Genomic DNA, 19,453 nt, shown 5'->3' on the forward strand with positions numbered 1-19,453 from the left:
TACCAGGGACTGGCACCAGAAAAGAGCTTATTTGCTTTTATCTCCAGTCTTGACTTGCAAAGTAAACCTGGTGACCACAGTGATGCTGCAGAGAGAAGTTTTTTCTTTCATCAACATAAGAGCTAAAACTTAACTTGAAATTGGGAGGTTAATGAATGAAGTGGCATGGCTGCCAGTGGAACCTAATTTTTTTTCCTACTAATTTCAGACAATTTGGCAGTAGGAAAAATCTTTTTCTCATTAAGCTCTCTCAGTATTTGAAACCTGTCTTCATCTGCAGACAATTAGATGAGAATTTTTAGTTGAATTTCAACTTTATGAATTTTCATAAATGATCTGTTAAAAGTATTGAGCAATCTTTTGATTCATTTGGGAACTGGCTTTTAAACAAAATGTTTTAAATAGTGATTGCTCTTCAGGTTTTTTCTTTTTTTTCTTTTAATATCTTAAAATCTATGTGCAGTTTATGCAAGGAGTTTCCATGCCTTGCCATGTAGCAGTCACTGCCTGCATCATGGGGTAATCCAGTTTTGGAGTAGGATTCTCAAAGGGATGAGAGCTCCATCCTCAGATTCATTCAAGAACAGGCTGAGGAAAGCCCTGAGTAACCTGGTATGATCAGAGCTGCCTCTGCTCTGACCAGGTTATTTGGCTAGAGACCTCAAGAGTCTTGGGGACTGTACTTGTGATAAAGGTACATGACCAGAGCATTAGAAATTTTACATTTTGCCCTCACTTTCTACTGAGAAACTCTCTCTGGCCTTAGATTTTGAGAGGAATTTAAGGAGGAACTCTGTGTGTGGCTTGAACATGTGTAGTGCAAAGGATATTTCACTTCTACAAACCTTATGATCACTGCTTAAAATTTCAACAGGATTGTATTTATTAGGTTTAAGATTGCTTTTCTTTTGAAGAGAAGCTTCCTGAAAGTGCAGGAACTCACAGTGGATACTGTAGTGTCAGAAGTGTACTTTGAGAAATCAATATTCAGGTAGGAGGATGGTACTGATGCCTTTTTCAACCTAGAAATGAAACAACACATGCTTTCAATATGGGATAGAAGGTAATATAAAAGTGGATCTTTATTTTGAGGCCTCCAGAGGCAGTCATGGAGAATATCCACAAAAGCCTGTCCACATCGGGTGAATACAGTTTTTGTAAGTTTAGCAAATGAGCATAATTTGACAAAAAAGCATCAATTAGGAATACAAGGGGTGATGCAATTCCCCTCCAGGTCAAGCTCCTTCTCTGGACCACCCCCCCCTTGGTACTAGCTGTACTTTATGAAAATGTACCTTGAAGAATTCTTCTCAACCTTGGTAGCCAGGAAGAACCAAGATAGTATTGGGGCCCTGGAATTTGTTTTATCTTTTTGCCTACAGAAAGGACATGGAAAGTTACTGGGAAAACTAGCCACTAATACAATAGTCTCCAGAGCTACAAATATGTGTGCAAAGAATACAGAGAAAAAAGCATATAGAAAAAAAAGCAAAAACCAAAATGGCATCTTGAACATATGAAAATTGCCTTGCATCTTTGTATCCACCCCTTTTGATTGCTCAGGATGAAAATCTTTTCAGTGAGGCTGCAGGTAGCTGCCCTTCCATTCCTGGTGATGTTAATGTGGTAATGGGTGTCATCAGGCAGCAGTGGTGTCTTGGCCTCAAGAACTGGATGGGCAAGCCACAAAAACTGTGGTTCCAGCATCTTGCACATATAGTTCACATTCTGAGTGTTTGTAAAATTCAAAGATTGATTTCATTTAATCCCCCCCAATTTTGTAGCTTTCATTTGACATTGAGTGTTGATACAGTGAATTCTTTTTTTCTGCGTAAAGACACAAACCTCTTATTAATAGAATATGGATTTCTGTATCTTATTACAGTACTCTTTTAATTTTCTAGCCATATTTGTTGTAAATGCCTGAATTTTTTGAAGAGCTAATGATCTGAAAAGTATTAGCATGCCTTTGGATTTTTTTTTTGTTTGTTCCTGGCCAACTAGAGACATTAGCCTGTTAAATGGTGGGTAGTTGAGCAGTATAATAAGAGTGTGTTAAAGCATCAAAGATATGTGGTGTGGGCTTAAACGATTCTGAGAATAAACCTTACAAGCAGCTCAGCCTGGAGAAGAGGCTTGAGCTCATGATTATTAATATATCATTGTTTCCATTAATAAATACAGTTTCTGAGGCATGTTTGGGATTTATGTGCTGCATAGTTGCTTCATAGAATAAGGTAATAAATAACACAGAATAAGCTATGAAGTGATGTTTGTTTTCATGGGATTATATAAAGTGTGTGCATACATTTGTGTAAGTGAAGTCAGAACAACTTCTCCGTGAGCCTGTGGAATTAAGGGTATACATAAATCATTCTTTAGAAAAAGTAAAAAAAGGATAGCATGTAAAATACTGATGAAATAAGATTCAAAGTGCCATCAAAACAAATCTTATTTAACAGTTTTGTCAGCTGGATGAGAAATGCTTCAAATGATGCTTTAGCCTTGTTCTGTCATTACCAGGCAATGGGAACATTGCAGTTAATTGCCCAAGCCCATCCTCTGGCTGCTTGGGAAAGGCTCCTATGTGGTGTATGGATTTGGTGTTTAGGAAGGCTGGTGCCTGTTGGATTGAGCTGGGTTGTCTAAAGAGGTTACTGTCTCCAGCTGTCCCTCCTGATTCTCTGCAGGGTGTCTGGCTGGAGAACTGGTGGCAGTGTCAGGAAAAGGCAGAGGCTTGGGATGGTGATTTGTCCTGTGAAATTGGACCTCTGGCAGTGTGGTCAGCTGGAGACAAACATCCTCAGCTGCTGCTGCTGCCAAATCATGGAGGAAGCATTAACTGGAGCCTACAGACAGAGTGCGTTGTTTAAAGTCCCAGTATTGATGGAGGTTTCTCTTTCAGATCTGTTTGTTCCCCTGCCTCATCATCTCTGTCAGCTGTTGCTGTGCTCAATTTTAAAGAAACAAAATCCTTGTTGGTGTAGTAACAAAAAGGTGGCTTGGAAACAAGCTTTTGAATGGCTTTATATCTAAAAGGCACTTCAGTACTTGCCACAACTGAGTTCCTTCCTACTTAATGGTGTAATCCTGATAAGATGGTGCTGTTGTTCAAGCTACCTTACTGGCTGTTGTGGAGCAGGGTTTCCTCTCTAAAACCTCAGCTTGGGTAGAGTCTGCTATGTTCTGTTCCAGCTGAACATGAGGAACTTCTTTCCTCTGCAGTGATGGTGCACTGGCAGATTGCCCAGACAGGGTGTGGAGTCTCCTGAGATATTCCAGAACCATCTGGATGCAAGGCTGTGCCATGTGCTCTGGCATGATCCTGCTGGAGAAGGGAGGTGGCACCAGATGACCCACTGTGGTGACTCCAGCCTTATCCATTCAGTGATTCTGTACTGGAAACACTTCCCAAATTTGAAGGTGGATGAGAATGTTTGGATAGCTGTAACCTTTTCCACCTTAATGTTTGAAAATGTTGACTCTGTGCTGTGGCTGCTACCAGCTGTTCATAACCCACTGTGTACCAGCCCAGCTGGGTGAAATGGTACCTCCTGGGTTTCAAACACAGATATAGGTTACCCAAAATACTGCAGCAGGCAGACTGGTCATTTGGCTTGAATTTTAAATAGTGTCATAAGGAACGCTCTGCGTTTAACTGTTGGCATTTTAAGTTAAATTTCCCCTGCTCCAGGAAATTATTTAAAATGGTGTTTGTGGAAAAACTGAATCTAATCCTCATTAAGTTGCAGGGTAGTCATTTGCAGCAGCTTTGGCTCATTGTACTTCTGTGGATCTGGCATAGAAACCCTGGCATTGTCGTCATCTTCTCTTCAACATGCAGAAGAGCATCGCCCAGCAGTAAAGTGGCTTTTTATCAATATGCTTTTTATTTGGTGGCTTGCAGAATTCAGCAGTTCCCTATAGGTTTTCTCATCATTAGTGTTAATTAAGCCAAGTTCCCCTAATGCATGTATGGAAAAAACCTTATGCAGCAGAAGAGGCTGTCTCTAGCTATAATCTTATAGCCAAGCCTGGGACTCTGCTATGGCTTTCTGGGATATTTTGGGTTGTATTTAGAGGAGATTAGGTTCATGGTAACTTCTTTGCAAAGTAGAGAGGAGCACGGTTCTGAAAACTGAGCTAATGCAAGGAGCCCAATTAATCTCACAGCATACTATATGCTCTCATTGGGTTTGAAAAAAGAACGACTCTGTTTTATCTAGAGATGACAAAGCATAAAAGTCACTCTGTTGGGTTTGATTTCTGAGCTGTGAGATGGATCTGAGCCCGCCAAATCTCCTCGATTCAGGTTTAATATTCTCCTTTAAACAAGCTCTCTATGGAACAGGAGTATTATGAAGTGGTCTCTCTTAGAACTGCTGGCATTTCATTACACTTAAAAGGATTTTTATAAGCAAGAAGTGGGCCTGGAACTAGGTCTAATGACATTACTTTGTTAATGTGGTACCTTTTTATGCCTTTCTTCAAACAGAGCAGAACAGCCCTCCAGGCTACTGTGCCTGTAAGAGAGATCCTGACAGTGTGACTGCAGCATGGCTGTGCAATGATGTCTTTCCAAGGGAGCCCAGAGCTCAGGACTGTCCTTCCCTGTGCAGTGCAGCCTTTGCTGGGCTAATGCAGCAGCCTTCCCAGCCCCTTTCCCAGATGGTGGGGGAAAGTTAATTAACACACAGCTGACTTTCCAGTCTCTGCTTTTTGTGCTTCACATAGGGGTTTGATTAGGGGTAACAGTCTCATTGGATGTTCAGAGCCTGGAGGAGGAGAGGAGATGGGAAGGGTACCCTGGGTGCATTCAATGGAGCCACTGGAGCTGGGATATTCCAAGCAACTCCAAAGAATGGCATCACTCTGAAATAGCTTAGGGTCCTCTGTCCCATAGTTTTTATTAGACATCCATTAGACCTGAATCTGATCCACTGAGAGTAGCTATGATGAATTCACCTTGATCAGAGGACAAATCTGTAAAATTTCTGGTGATCTAGGGGTCACATCTACCCTAAGGTAATGTGATTCTTCAGGATAAAGGTGTTTGCTGTCTGATAGAATGACTTTGAGTGATAATCTCATTTATACATTTAACTTATCTATCCAAATAGCAGTTTACAGAGAATTGAGGTTTAAGTGGTCCTTTCTGACTAGAGATAGCAGCTACCTGTCTGGGATCATGACATGCTTGCTCAGTTTATATTTTAGAAAATATCTGGCAGCCTGGGAGTTTGAATCAAGAAATATGTTCTGTAGTGGTGGTCTGTCCTTGTCCCTGTGACACAGATTAAGGACTCAGAAATAAAAGCAGTGACCTTACTTGGGTGGTGGTGCTCTGGAGTAAGGAGTAACTAATGGAACTGCTGCTTTATTATAGAGAAAAACCTCAGTGGTTTATTTCATCCACTCACAGCTTTAGCAGAACAAGCTTTTGGTACTGAAACTTCATATCCTTTGTTTCAGTAGCTTTGGTTTTTATGTGTGACAAAATGTAGGCTTTGAGCTGATAGAACACAAAGTCTGAGTGCTTTACTGCAGCTTCCTATGCCTGAATATAGCTTTGTTTTTAAAAAACCATGTTAGTATGCTAGTAGTGAATACTTAGTGACACTAATTACCTTCCTTAATTACTTAAAATATCAGTCTGTTGTAAGCAGTCTCTCAGGTGTGTGATATTAATACCAATTTCTGTATTGGCCCCAGGTGCTTAACAGTCTACAGTGGTGCCCACAGTGTTAGATTGTAACCTAAATATCTAATCTTTGGCTTTGGTGCCTCATAGTGAGCATTGGAAAGAGATAGCCAGGCTTGGGATTGTTCGGAGTGACAGGACACCCCTTGGAAGCCATGCAGTGGAAGCACAGAGTAAGAAAGACTTTAAGGAAATAAAAGTGAAGGATGAAAACTACTGCTGGCATCTCTCATTCTTCTCACCAATTAAGTCCCAACAATATATTCATGTTGTCATTAAATATGGGATTCTGCAGCAAGATAGGAGTTGATGTTAGAGATACAGAAATAGAAACAACACTAGGCTGTGGAGAAACAGTATATCTAGAGAGGTATATCTAGAGAGGACAGTATGTCTGTGCGTGTCTCTAAATATATATCTATATAGATATATACAGCTCCATGAGAGGGACTGAATCATCTACTTTGTAAAAATGGCAACTCCTACAGTCACACATCTTGGTAAGGAGTCAGGGCTGAGGCATTTTTGATTACAGTAGCAATTGTAGGCTGTGGATGTGAAGGGGAGAGGGGCAGTGGGCTGAAGACCTTTACCTGTAACTGGTGGTGCATTAAAGGCAAATGCACTTAGATACCTTCTCCCTGTCTTCTCCTGTTTTCAAGCACTGGGTACAGTGCATCCCTGTTAATATCTGGTATGACCCAGCTGTACATGGATTGTCAGGAGTTACTACCTGAAACATGTGTGTGCTTCTTAAAAAGTGTAACTGGGAGGGAGGAAACCCTCCTCTGTCCCAGATCAAATCTTCTGGCCAGTACCTCCTAGCTGTAGTGTGACTTGTTGAACACCAGTCTTGCTGTTGCCTTGTTCATAACCCTTTTGGGGAGGCAGCTGCTCCATTGCTTTAATCAATTTAGTTGCCCATCTGTATGCATTCCCTAACTCCAGCTCATCCTCCGGGGATGTGGAGAGCAACTGCACACACCAGCAGGATGCAAATGTACTAAGGCTTTACACAATGGCAGAGCTGCTAAATACTCCTTCTTTACTCTTTCCCTGCTGCTCTATCCTCAACACCAAAGCAGGCTTCCAGGCGTGTTTCAGAAGCAATTTATTTCATAATTCTATTTGTTAGCTATGAGTGTTCTCCAAGGTCACAGGCTTTACCATTAAAATAAAGCAGTTGATTTATAATCTCACAGATTGGGAATTAAGATAAGCAGTGGAGAAACCAGAACCCTTGAGGATGTGCTTACTTTCTAGCAGCCCTTAGTGATATTTCCATAAGATGTTGGTTGTCAACTTCTTAGGAGAAAGAAAGCAGTGATTTGGGAATGAGAGATGTCTCTCTTCTATTTTCCCTAAAACAAAACTGTCAGATCCTTTCAATTTGATTTCTGTAAGTAATTCTGTGGCATGTTTATAAAGCTCTTTCAAATATCCAGCAGTTCTTATGTCCCCAAAAGATTCCATATAGAAATTTGTTTAGTCTTGGTTGGTCAGAAATGTGGAATTTAAAAATAGGCTGAACAAAAAGGAGCAGTTGATAACTGTTTTTAACAAGTACATCTTTGAGGAGCAAGGACCACTGCTGGTCCAGAAGGTAATTTCACTGGAGGTTTTCATTATTTCCTATTTTTCTATTGCATGTTATTGTGCTAATGAGAAATTCACTTGGGCTGTGGAAATGTATCACCTGCAAAGCAGAATGTTGTCTTTCTGACTGGCTCTTTTGAGTCTTTTGGCAAGACAAAACAAAACTTCAATTCTCTGGTGAATTTTCATATAGATAAGCTTGTGTATAAGCAAGAGCTTACATTGACACAAAGACTTCAAGCAGCAGGTGACAGGAGTATCCACGAGCCAGTTAAATGCAAATAAGGCTTGCATAATACTAAGTGTATTTAAAAGACTTGCAAGAAAAAGCATTAAAATAATGGTTGCTGTGCAGGTAGGCTGTTTGTCCTAATGCTGATTAGTCCAAGTGTAAGCAGAGCTTTGCAAATACTAGGAACAGTTTTATATGGTATAAAATGCACTTGACTAGGTAGTTAGATTGTTCCTATTTTTATTTGTAAATCACTGGTGAAAAGCTGACTGGCAGAAAGAGAGAACACTGGCTGTTCCAGGACTGAGCACAGGTGATGGGAGGCCAAGGTGCAGGTGTGTGTTGGTCTGCACTGTAGTTGTTTATTTCTGCATTCTTTTTCTCCCTGCAGTGTCTTTGATGCTGTTTGAAGGTCATAGGTCTGACAATTCCATTACTTAAGGCTTTTTATTTTTTTAATGATGTGTTAACTTTTATGGGCATCTTTAAATACTAATTTGTTTTGTCTACAGCATGTCTCTATTAAAAAAAAAAATTGAATTAATACTAGAGAAGTAAACTCAACCCAAATGAGAGAGGTTCTATTCTGCTCTAATAACTTGGCTTTTTACCAGACATTGTAATGCATTATTTTTCTTTCTTCAGCAGAAGGCTGAGGGTTTAAATTGAATCCAGGCAGATGAATCACTGCCATCACTTTAGTTGTGCTTTACCTGAATCCACAGGGCAGAGAACAGGAGAAGAGACAGCAGTTCAATTAAGGTTGTGGTACAAGTAAATCCTTTGTATTGTTATAGAGGCTTTGATTATAAAGTTCTTCCACAGAATAGGGTGAGCTGACAAAACAAGACAGACCTGAACGGTGTTTCCATCCTGTGTGTATAAAAAGTGATTTAGATTAGTGCAGATCTTGGGAGGGGGGAGAGCAGCCTGGATGCTTAGGTGACTTTTTTCCCTCTCCCTTTTTATTTAAATAGATGCCTGCGTGCTTGTTTAATTCCCCAGCCTTAAGCATGTTCCTCCCTGCATTTTGGAGGCTCATGATTCTGCAGGCTGCACCTGATTAGCTTTTCTAGCAGTCACTTGTGAGTGGGGCCATCTCCTGCCACTCCTGGGAGAAGTTTGGGTGCCTGAGTTAAATGGCCAAGTTTCAGGCTGCTTCATTGAATTATTTTAAAGCCACAGACTGCATATCAACAGTCTTTTCTCTCCATAGTTTAAAAATAACTTTATCTCCTTTGCAAGGACTTGAAAATTCTGTTGGTGTTTAAATTTATCTTCCCTTGGAAACATTGCATTGCCTTCGACTCCTCAACTCTGTGAGGAGTGGAAAGCTCTTGCTGTTACAGCAATGGGGACAGTCTGAAGAGCCCTTTCTCTTCTTGTAATTGGTTTAATGCTTTCTAATTGTAGAAGGGTACCTTAAATACCCCTACTCTCAGGATTTTGAATGTGGAATTAGTGTAAATTCAGTTTTTCCTGCTGCCATTAAGAACTTCCTCTGTGGTTCATAAACACTCTGGATTCTTAAGGGGGAAAAAACCAAAGTGATAGAGACAGCAGGGATTTAAATGAAGAACTCCAAAAGAGACCTGTCTAAACAGTAGACTGATTGCTTAATCAGAAGACTTGGGGACAGCTGGTTACTGATCATAGAAACCTCCTGAGTGAGGGCAAATGCTGCCCCCACCCTTTCTGGGGAGTGTCTCATTGAGGCTGATGCCCTCAGAGGAGACAGGTGTGTGTGCACCTGCCCTGCCAACAGTGTCATGGGCTGCAGGCAAGCAGAAGCTCCTGGGAAGCAGGATTACTTCCCCAGCTGCTGGATGTCTAGCAGATTTCTCTCAAGCCCTTCCAAGCTGTGAAGGTAGGAATGACATTAGCTTTGTAACCCACTGCCTGCCTTTCTCTTAGATGTGTTTCACTACAACCTCAGGCTTTTCTCATTTGCAGCTTAACTTTGTTATAAGTTGACTGCTTTTACTTCCAGCTTCATTGATATTTATTACAAACTTGCCCTGCGGGCCAAGAAAGAAGGTGCCTCTGTTTGCACAAGCAACCCTAAATGGAAGTCATAGTTGTTTTTACAGTACTGATGATCTGATTTCAACCCCCTGTGGTTACCCAGGGAATTTAGAAGGGTTTTTTTCACAAATCCTGCTTTGCTTTGTAGCACTTTAAAAGTTCCTGAAGCTGTTGTACACAGGAGGAATCAATGGGCAGTCATGCCGTGGAATGTTAAGCACGTTTCCAGGACAAGCTCTTGGCTTTGACCTTTGGGTACCATGCAGTGTAGATGGTGTGGCTAAACTGAAAAACCTCCAGAGCGTGTGAACAAATATCCTGGCTGTGGAGGGTGATTGTGCTGCCACAAAAATGGAGCTGTGTATGTTGTTGGGGGGTGGATTAGAGAACAATGCTTAGAGCAAGAGCTCCACACTCTTGGGGTGTGTGCCAGATCTGACCAGGGTGTTCTGAACTGGGTATGTCCACACTGCAAATTGTGATTTTCAACTCTGCCATACCAGGATGTTTAGGAGGTAAAATATCCTCCTGGTAAGTATGTGGGGTATTTTTACAGAATTCTCAACATATATTTTTGTTTCTCAGTATTGAGTTTGACCGAGACTGTGACTACTTTGCCATCGCTGGAGTGACAAAGAAGATTAAAGTCTATGAGTATGGTACAGTCATTCAGGATGCAGTGGATATTCACTACCCTGAGAATGAAATGACCTGTAATTCCAAAATCAGGTAGGCATTGATTTGTATTTGAACTCAGAGTGCCTTTTCCACTTGATTATGTGTAGCAATTGTTCTGCTTTCTTTGTGGGAATTGGAGAGGAAAGGAGGAATGCAGGCACTGATGGAGATTGGGTGGCACAGGCACCGTTACTTGTGTTTACTGGGTTCATCCAAGGCTGGATGAACAAAGCCCACGTATCTGGAGGAGAAAAGGCAATAGGGAAGTAAACTGCTATTGTGTTCCTTGCAAATGCTGTTGGATACATGCTCAAAGTGGTGGATACGTGCTCCAGGTAAAGTCATAGCTTGTCCAAGGTAACCTCTGTACCCAGTTCTTCATAGCAGTTACTGATTCTTCATGTTCTCTTCATTGACCAGATCCTTTCTGTTCTTCTGAGAGGTTGCTAGTTCCCAGGAAATGTTCCTCACTGGCATCTTCTACCTGGGAATTTTTGTCTGCCTGAAGGACTGTTCTTCTGGGCCTCATAATATAAAGCTCCTGAGAAAGGACCTTTCTTGATTTTTTTGCTTCTGTGCTATCATTACTGTGAACCCATTTTTTATCCCTTTAGATATATTAAACCAATGAAATACAGACCACCATGTTAGAAACTCAAATGAAAGAATCCAGCTAAATAACTTTAAAATTCTAATTCAAAAATTCTCTTAAACCTCAGAAGTAAATAATAGAGGCAATCAAACCCATTCAGTATTATAATACAAGTCTCCAGCATCTCTGTTGCAATAATTTGTTTTTATTTGTTACTCTACATTTTAAAAGCAGTAAAGCACCCGTGAAAGTGCAAGTAATAAATTTATGTAACAGTCCAGCTTCCATGAAAACAAAATGTTGTGCAACAAAATTAAGAATGTTTGTGAGCCTATTTTAGAGCGTAAAAGTCACGCTTTGTTTTGTAGCTGATACATTTCTAAAGATAGCTCAGTCATTCCTGTGTTGCTTGTGCTCATTGTTCCCAGGAATTACATAACACTATTTTATGAAGGGAAAGATGTAAATGCAGCTGACCCTGGGACTAGATTTCACAGTGGGTAAAAGCAGCCTGAGTGGTTTGTATTGATATGCTGTACTGATTATGGAGCTTGTGTTTGGCTGGGCTGGTGAAATATTCTGCATTTTTACCTGAGTTTGCACCATTCAGCTCCACTTTTGTGGAGAGATGAGCAGAATAATAGGAGAATCATCTTGCAGCCTATTAATACCTTTTGCCTTAATTAGAAGGAGAAAAGCAATATGTGTTTGGTATTTCTTGGACAACTTGAAACAAATTCCAAACTTGCAGTTTCAGTTTTGACAGGGGAGCTATGCTGAGAGTTGTTAATTCCCCCTTCCCCCACAGCTGCCAGTGAGGAGGGTCACATTAGGGTTTTCTGTGGTGTTACTCATGTTGGCTTTGTACTCCAGCCAGGATGTTGCTTGCTTTCAAGATTTTTCGCATTCTCAAATTTCATGCACATATATATTTTATGTATATATGACAATGCTAAATGCACTGTCCCCTGACCCTCTTCCTCAGCAGAGGGGGATTGGGTCCTCTCTCATTTTCTTGCCCTAGTTTCTCTCATTCCTTTGAAGAAATAAATGGTGGGGTTTTTTTCCCCCATCAACCTCCTCCAATTATATCAGGCTTCCTTTGGCAGGTAGGTGCTTTTGGCTTTGACAAATAAAGTTGGTCTGTCAGTCAGAGGCATCCTTGCTATATCCATTAGCTGTGCTGCCAGTCACCGGTGCCGGGGCTCGCTGCTGCAGCGTCAAGCAGCATAATTGCTTGCTTTTCTGAAGTGGCATAGCTTGAGGGAGAAGTTAGAGATGAAGGCTGCAATTTCATTATGGAATATTGCAGTGTGCTAAAAATGTGTCCATATTGTAATAGAAAAATCTAAATAAGTGAAGCCTGCTCTTTGTAAAAAGCCTCCGTTTAAAGCTGTTGATCTTAATTTGGGTGAAAGTGCAGCTTCTCCAGGAGACTTTACCTGTGAGTGCCCCTTCTGATATCAAAGACAAACATATTTCTGCTCTAGCAAATTGGTGGTATTTTTCTTCTTGGCAGAGATGCAGGGGTCTGTGTGCAGATGGGATTTGGTGACATGTCTCTCCTGGTTAAATTGATCCTGGTTAACCTTGTTCAGAGCAATGATGCCGGAACATAAATCATTAGCGATGATGTTGGTGACTCAGCTTTCGGAGGAGCAGAGGCTCTGATGGGCTTTTATAAAAGCAGACAGGTGACAGCATTTGTGAAGACTTGTGTCTGGCCAAGAGCAAGTCTGGCCCAGAGCAGCTGCGGGAAGGGAAGCCCGTGCCTGGGCCGGGGCTGGCGCCAGCCCAGCCCTGCTCTGCCGTGTGCCAGCTGGGTGCCTGCTGAAAGCTTGAGCTTGGTGCCAGCAGTAATTGATTGTAGGCTTTCCTGGAGCAGAGCCCTGGTACCAGCTGTAGCTGAGTCTCTTCCTCTTTTCCAACCCCCTTTTTTTACACCCACCTGCTTCTTAAATACATTCTTTTTTCATCGTCTGCTAAGCCTTCTTATCCCTATTTTGAAGAGCAGGGAGGAAGTCGGTGTGTTGGGTTTCTGGTAAATGTGCATCGCATCCCCTGGGAACAACAGTGGCATAAGCTTCCAGGAAAAACACAAGATGACACATAAATCCTCATAAAAATCCCATTTACAGATTCATAGCTTCAGTACAAGAAACAAATCCTGGCATTGTGTAGTAGCTATAAACAGCACCCTGTGAGCTAATTATGACTTGCTGTGTCCCTAGCTATGGCAGGCACTAATCTGCAGCTCCCCCCGTGCAGGAGATGGGAAAGGACGAAGAGGAATGGCTAGCAGCAAGCCACAGCTCTGCTCTGATTTATTCAAGAGGCACATTTGTTGTTTTGCCATAGGTCACAGGGGGAGAAAAAAAAAAGGAGATCTAGCATTCAGGTAAAAAATTGGCTTTAGGCCTCGTTAATCTACAGCAGGTGATGTGTGAGTGTGGTTAGGTAAACATGCTTTTGAAATCAGTGTTTAGTATTCTGCATGCTCACCACCGTGTGTTTGCAGCATCTGTACTTCAGTGATAGATGTTACCACAAACCTCCAAAATCAGCTGCATCTGTTTAGTCAATTGCAGTAAAAGCAAAGCATCAGTATTCTTTCTTTTTTAGGAGGCTGCTAATATTTTACAGTTTTCATTTTTTGGTGTCAATAAATCAAATATGTGATTGCTATATCCTAATAGTGCTTCATGGGTGTATTGCTGTCAGCTTTGCAAATGGCAGCCACTTCTTGCTATTAAGTTTAAATTAAGCAAAAACTTGTCATATTGTCTTTTTCATTGTAGACTCTGCAATTTGGAATGGTATGAGCTGGTTGTGTTGGGTGCCTGTATTTCCAATGCAGAGGATGTTTGACAATAAACAGGTTATAAGGAAATACGTCTTCAACTTGCATTAATTCAGGTTTTTGGAATCACTGATTCACTTTGCAAGAAGATGAAATTTTTCTCCAGAAGTATTTGTCTTTAACCATAGCAGAGGTTTTCTTTGAATTGATTAGGAAAAAAGGGGTTTATTTTAAAACATTCATCACAGTAATGTAATTCCATATGTCTCTGAAGTATTTGTTTCATGTTGTTATTCATGTGAATGTCCTTTGCAGTAGTAGATCATGCTCTTAAAAACATTTCAGTTCTAAAACTACCAGTCATCAGTTGGCTCACGGTGGCAGAGTGGGTCTGAAGCACTTGGTGCTCAGAAGCAGATCAGACCACAGGAGTTTGTGCCTTATTAAAAGCTTTAACTTGATTTAGCTCTCACTGCCAGAGGAGTGGTTGACACTGGGTAGCTTGAGCTGGATTTGAGACATATTAGCCATAAAAATACTGTCTCATGAAAGAAAGATCAGCATAACTGACCACACTAACTGAGCTGGCCCACTTGTGCGTCTGAATAAAATGAAGGATGCACACGAATCTTTACAGGGTCAGGATTTCTGTGTGGCTGGATTAGATGCTGAGGTTAGGAGGGTTTTTCTGAGGTTGCTGATTAGCTTTCAACTACAGTTTCTCCAGCTTAATCCCCTAGGAAGGAAAGCTATCACAACTTCTGATAAGATAAATCTCTGGGGTGTAACTATCACTCTCTCTCTGGATTAAAGAACAAAGCAAAAACTGGGGGGAAAAAAATACAGCTACTGTACTTAAAATAAAAGATGGCATCACACAATGCCTTTTAGTCCAGTGAATTATACATTCTCTCAGCCCTAGATAGTGATTTTTATATCATATCTCAGAGCCTTCATACTTCAGTTTCTCCTGGATGTGGCTGCAGACCATCTAAAGGTTGTTTACAAAAGGTTGTTTTTATGAATTTCTAGGGGTTTGATAGTTAATCTGAGGACTGTGTAAGCTGCATTTTTGGTTCATGTCACCTTTGACTTTCCTTTGCCCTTCTCCAGCTTGCTCCCCTATGCCCTTTTTGAGTTTGTTACTCAATTTGTTACCCAAGATAGCATCTCAAGGGAACCCAAAAAAAAAAAAAAATAGATGTCTTTAAAGCTTCAGCAAAATTGCCTGTGTTGGGCATGGAAGAAAGATCAGTGCTTCTCTTAAGGGGAATATGGCTGAGAGTTCTCAGCCCTCTGCAGGTCCCAGGAAAGCCATGTGGAAGAGAAATATATCCCAGATCCAGGACAGCCTTCTTCCTGGTGTGGATTGTCACAGATGCCAGAGGATACAACCAAAGGACTTCTTACAGAGTGACTTTTTACAGGTGCAGAGAGTGATAGGACAGGGGGGAATGGTTTTAAGCTGAAAGAGGAGAGGTTTAGATTGTGTTAGGAAGCTGTCTGCCCAGAGGATGGTACAACTCAGGTTGTCAGAGAAGCTGTGGCTGCCCCATCCCTGGAAGTGTCCAAAGCCAGGTTGGACAGGGTTTGGAGTGACCTGGGATGGTGGAAGGAATGGCAGGGGAATGGAATGAGGGGATATTTAAGGTTTCTTCTACCCCAAACCATTCTGTGATTTCTATGAAAGGACAGCCCTTGGTAAAATTTACCTGGAAGGGGAGCTCCCCTCTTCCTGATCTAACTCTAAATTGCACTCTACAAAGGTTAATTTGGAGAATTTAAATTAGAAAGAAGCTTAGGTATTGGAATGTTAAAGGAAAAGCTCTAGTTTCAGACTTTGTGAAGAAAGTTGGGTGGGGGTGAGGGCAGAATTAAGGCAGAGAGCTGGAATAGAGTTGATTTTGTCTTACTATGATCTTTTAATCATATTACTTAAAAATGAAAGATTTATGGTGTGTGTGACTTAAAGGGTGTTAATTGAACCACTTAGTAGCTGCAAATCCCTAACCATTTTTCACCTGTCAGTTCCTGTTTTCCCCTCTAAGTCTGTCTATAAATGCTTTCCAAATGAATGTTAACCCCTTGTTTAACACCCTCATGCTGCAGTGGGATCTTTGCTGTGCCAGAACTAATGAACATGCTTTTGGGCACAGAAACCATGTTTTTCTCTATTTGTACCATCAGTGAAATATTTTAAATTCATCACATCTCAAACAGAACTGTTAAACTCTTGTCCTTTACATCTTTCTACCTACTCAGTAATTCTTAATTTTCATTGTCTGGGGTGATTTCTTTTTTGACAAGATGTGGTTATGTGATTGTTCCACCTGAGTATGAAGAGAATATTCATCCTCTAAGCACCCACAGTGTCACCAGCACATCAGCCTTCCTCTAGCACCCTTTTCACTTGCTGGTGTTGTCTGATGTTCTCTCAAAGCCATCCAGATAGGAGATTGCCTTTTAAGATACGGCTCTGGGTTGTATTCTTTCTGCTTGTACATGATGGCTCCACTCACAGATTATTTCCTTTCTTGCTTAAGCTCCTTGAAGCCCTGACTTGAGAGGAGATAGTCAGGTTGGGAGGACAGGTTTGGACTGATAAAGGTGTCCTGTGGTGTGGTTTCTACCTCCCTGGCAGTGGCTGGAGACTGTTCCCAGCCCCAGCTCAGTGTGGTGGAGCTCTAGGGCTCTGAGCTGCTTCTGCTTCCATCAGGGACTGCTCCAGCTGGAAACATGACTCCAGATGTCAGATGTGGTTAACTCTGGGCTGCTGCAACCTTCACCTCATGGAACTGGTGGGCAGTGCCTGCCAGCTCCATTTGGAACTCAGGGAGTCACTTAAGCTTCTTGGACTAAGGCTTCTAGTAAATCATAGGCTGTCAAGACCTGCTTTTCTGTGTGGGAACCTAATGGAAGTAGAACTGAAATAGTGATGACTCCTTGATGCTGCATTTGTGGACAGCTCTCATGCCTGTAAGGGTTAGGGATATTTAATATTTTCTCATTAATGACATATCGTGGAAGAGGTGAAGCCAGGGAAATCATTGCATGAGCTGTATCACTGCAACCATCATCGTTGCAGCTGGTGGTTAAAAATGATGACTTATATTGGGTAAATAAAATTTTAAGTTTCTGAATGTAAAATTTAAAAACCAAGGAATGCTGTTAAATTTCAGCATAGTCAGGAGCAGAATGCCAGTGCTGCTTACTATTACTTAACTAATGGAAAAATAAATGTTTAACTACCATGAGAAAGGAAAAGGATTTTTCCTCTTCTGTGTGTAAATTATTAAGGAAAACAGGATTGAAGGGTATAGTGGAACCAAGAATTTAGCGATGTGTAATACTCCTAAATCAGTATCCGTGTATCTACATCATATTTCAATGTGTAGCTGCTCTGATCAAAGCAGTACTAAGAAGTTACAGAATTGTGGACTTGTGGTTTGTATTGTTGGTTAAAACTTGGCCCCAAGGCTGCCATGATCCAGTTATCCGTGTCAGAGCTGCTCGAGGACCTGCATGAATGGGATCTGTCAGCTCAGCTTCTGCTCTGTGCATCACACTTGATACCTACTGGCATGCTTCTTTGCCAGATGGTCCAGAAATTGGTGAACAAGTATTACAAATTTTCTTACCTCTGTCATTGGGAGTCAGAGTGGAGGCATAGTGCCAGAATGCTGCGAGTGTGACTTGGCAGTGCTGCTGCTCTTGTTTTCTCTGCTGATCATTAGAGTTTGCCAGTGGAATCATCATTTAGTTTTGCACAGCCCCTCAATTCAGCTTGAAATAAAATCCTGTGTGATATATTTTCCAGTTCTTGATCAGAAACATTTCCTAAAATATTCATAGTAAACAAATTGCTGTTTCCTCCTGGATATGAAGGCATTTTTAGCGTTTATGGAAAGCTGGAAGTAGTTTCTCAGAAGTCAAATTTTCATGTGCACATAGCTACATATATAGAATATTAGCTGTGTGCTGCAGGAGAGGTTGATTTACTGTCCATGCATCTATGCATATTACATATACAACTACTCTTAGGTAAGTAGTATATGGTATAATATGGTATAATGGTGATTATTATTATTGTTATTGTTGTTGTTAATTTATGGTATAATCATAATTTGTTTATGGTAATAATAACAGTAGTGTCTGTTGCTGAGAGGTAAAGGCATCAGACCTTGAGCTCTCTGAGAATTTGTGTGGTATTCAAATAGCAAAAAAAAAAAAAAAAAATCAGTGTTTGAAATAATTAAATTTTTAAAGAACTCTAGACCCTAGCACTTCATATCAAGGGGCAAATGTCTCTTCAGTGAATAAAGTTTTGCTTTTAGTTTGTGGAATAATGTTTGTTCTATTTCTAATGGGTTTTGTTTTTTTTTTCCCCTAAGCTGCATGTTTCAGTGGGGTGTTTTGATCAAAGTGCTGTGTGCTTTGCAAAGATACTCATTGCCTAATGTATTGCAAGAGTGATTTTTGTGTTGTACATTGATTTACTGTAAGACTGACCAGGGTTTGCTCTTTTTAAGCTGTATCAGCTGGAGTAGTTACCACAAGAACCTGCTAGCCAGCAGTGACTATGAGGGCACCGTCATCCTTTGGGATGGATTCACAGGACAGAGATCCAAGGTCTACCAGGTAACACACACCCAGCAAGGAACATTTCCTGTTGCATGTACAGTCTGAGATGCTGCTCCTAGTCCAGCAAAAGGCTTTTCTGTTCCACAGGAAATTGATATTCCTCCTGTTTGGGAAATGCCTCTCATCTGCACAGCTTTATTGAGGTGTAGTCCTCCAAGGGAGGCAGCTCTGTCTTCCTCTCACAGTTGTGAGGCAGTTGATGTTTTCTTGCTGCTGCTTTTGGGTAGGGAATCTACACAGGGAGAAATCAGTTCCTGGAAGCTGTCTTGTCTTTCTTTAGAAGCCTCAGTCTCACCATACCTGTTTCACTTCTGTAGGGGGATAGAATATAAGGAAAAACAAAGATAGTGTAGAAAGTAATCTTACCCCTAAGGAGTTGCAGCTGGGCCAATTATCAAAGATCAGGAATAGGCCTGGCTTTAACAGGCCACAGCTGTGACCAATGAGAAGAAGAGTGCTATAAAAGAGTGGGGTGGCTGAGTGAGAAGGGAGCTGGGGTCAGTTGGCTGCTTTGTGAAGAGGAAAGAGTCAGTGCTCTGAGGAGCTGCTCATGGGAAACACCAGGAAGGTATGGAATTCTTGTGATAAGGAGACAGCAGTATGGGACCCCTGCAATAAGATGACAGCACACTTCAGTCTTTGTCAAAAGCCTTTTGTAAAACTGCAGTGATTGCCAGCACAGGTGCTCGAGATGCAGAAGTGCAAAATGCAGCCTTGAGTGGTGAGGCTGGGAGAAGGGAGCACAAGGCAGAGCAAGGCAGCTCCTTCCCCGCACAAGACCTGGTCAGGAGAAGTTTCTGGCATTTTGTTTCTTTGTGAAACTCAAACATTGTGTTTGTATCTAATGGCTTCTGAGGAGCTCATGATCAGAACAAGGAGATTGGAAGAGGGCTGTTGTGTTTGGGAGGAGGCTGGAACTGCTGCAGGCTGTTGTGTAGGTAGCACAGTCCATTGGAACTGGTCAGTGATAAAGGATGAACTACAGACTCCTTGACAGTTCAACATAAGTTTTATGTCTAATCAGCAGATTTAGAATTTACTGATTAATGCAGGTCTTCATTTCCAGACAGAAGGAGCTTTGTTAAACCCCTGTTCTGTAAGCTAGTGAGGAATTGGGCCAATCTAGGAAACTCAAGTTTGTTGTTTCAGTCCTAATATGTCACACTATGGGAGTTTTGCCGTTGGTTT

The 19,453-nt window shown here is 41.3% G+C and overlaps 1 protein-coding gene across 1 annotated transcript in view; it reads left to right on the forward strand.

Annotated features, from left to right (window-relative positions):
- COP1 (COP1 E3 ubiquitin ligase) overlaps positions 1-19,453 on the forward strand; it is a 125,260-nt gene that overhangs the window by 42,893 nt on the left and 62,914 nt on the right. Inside the window, exons 12-13 of the mRNA XM_054285696.1 lie at positions 10,140-10,283; positions 18,154-18,262. Of these exons, the coding sequence (XP_054141671.1) occupies positions 10,140-10,283; positions 18,154-18,262 (253 nt within the window). The remainder of the gene's footprint in view (positions 1-10,139; positions 10,284-18,153; positions 18,263-19,453) is intronic.

This window comes from Melozone crissalis, unplaced genomic scaffold (genome assembly GCF_028551555.1).
Source record: "Melozone crissalis strain CALT ecotype California unplaced genomic scaffold, PUWL_Pcris_2 ptg000045l_1, whole genome shotgun sequence".
In the NCBI taxonomy this organism is placed as follows: Eukaryota; Metazoa; Chordata; class Aves; order Passeriformes; family Passerellidae; genus Melozone; species Melozone crissalis.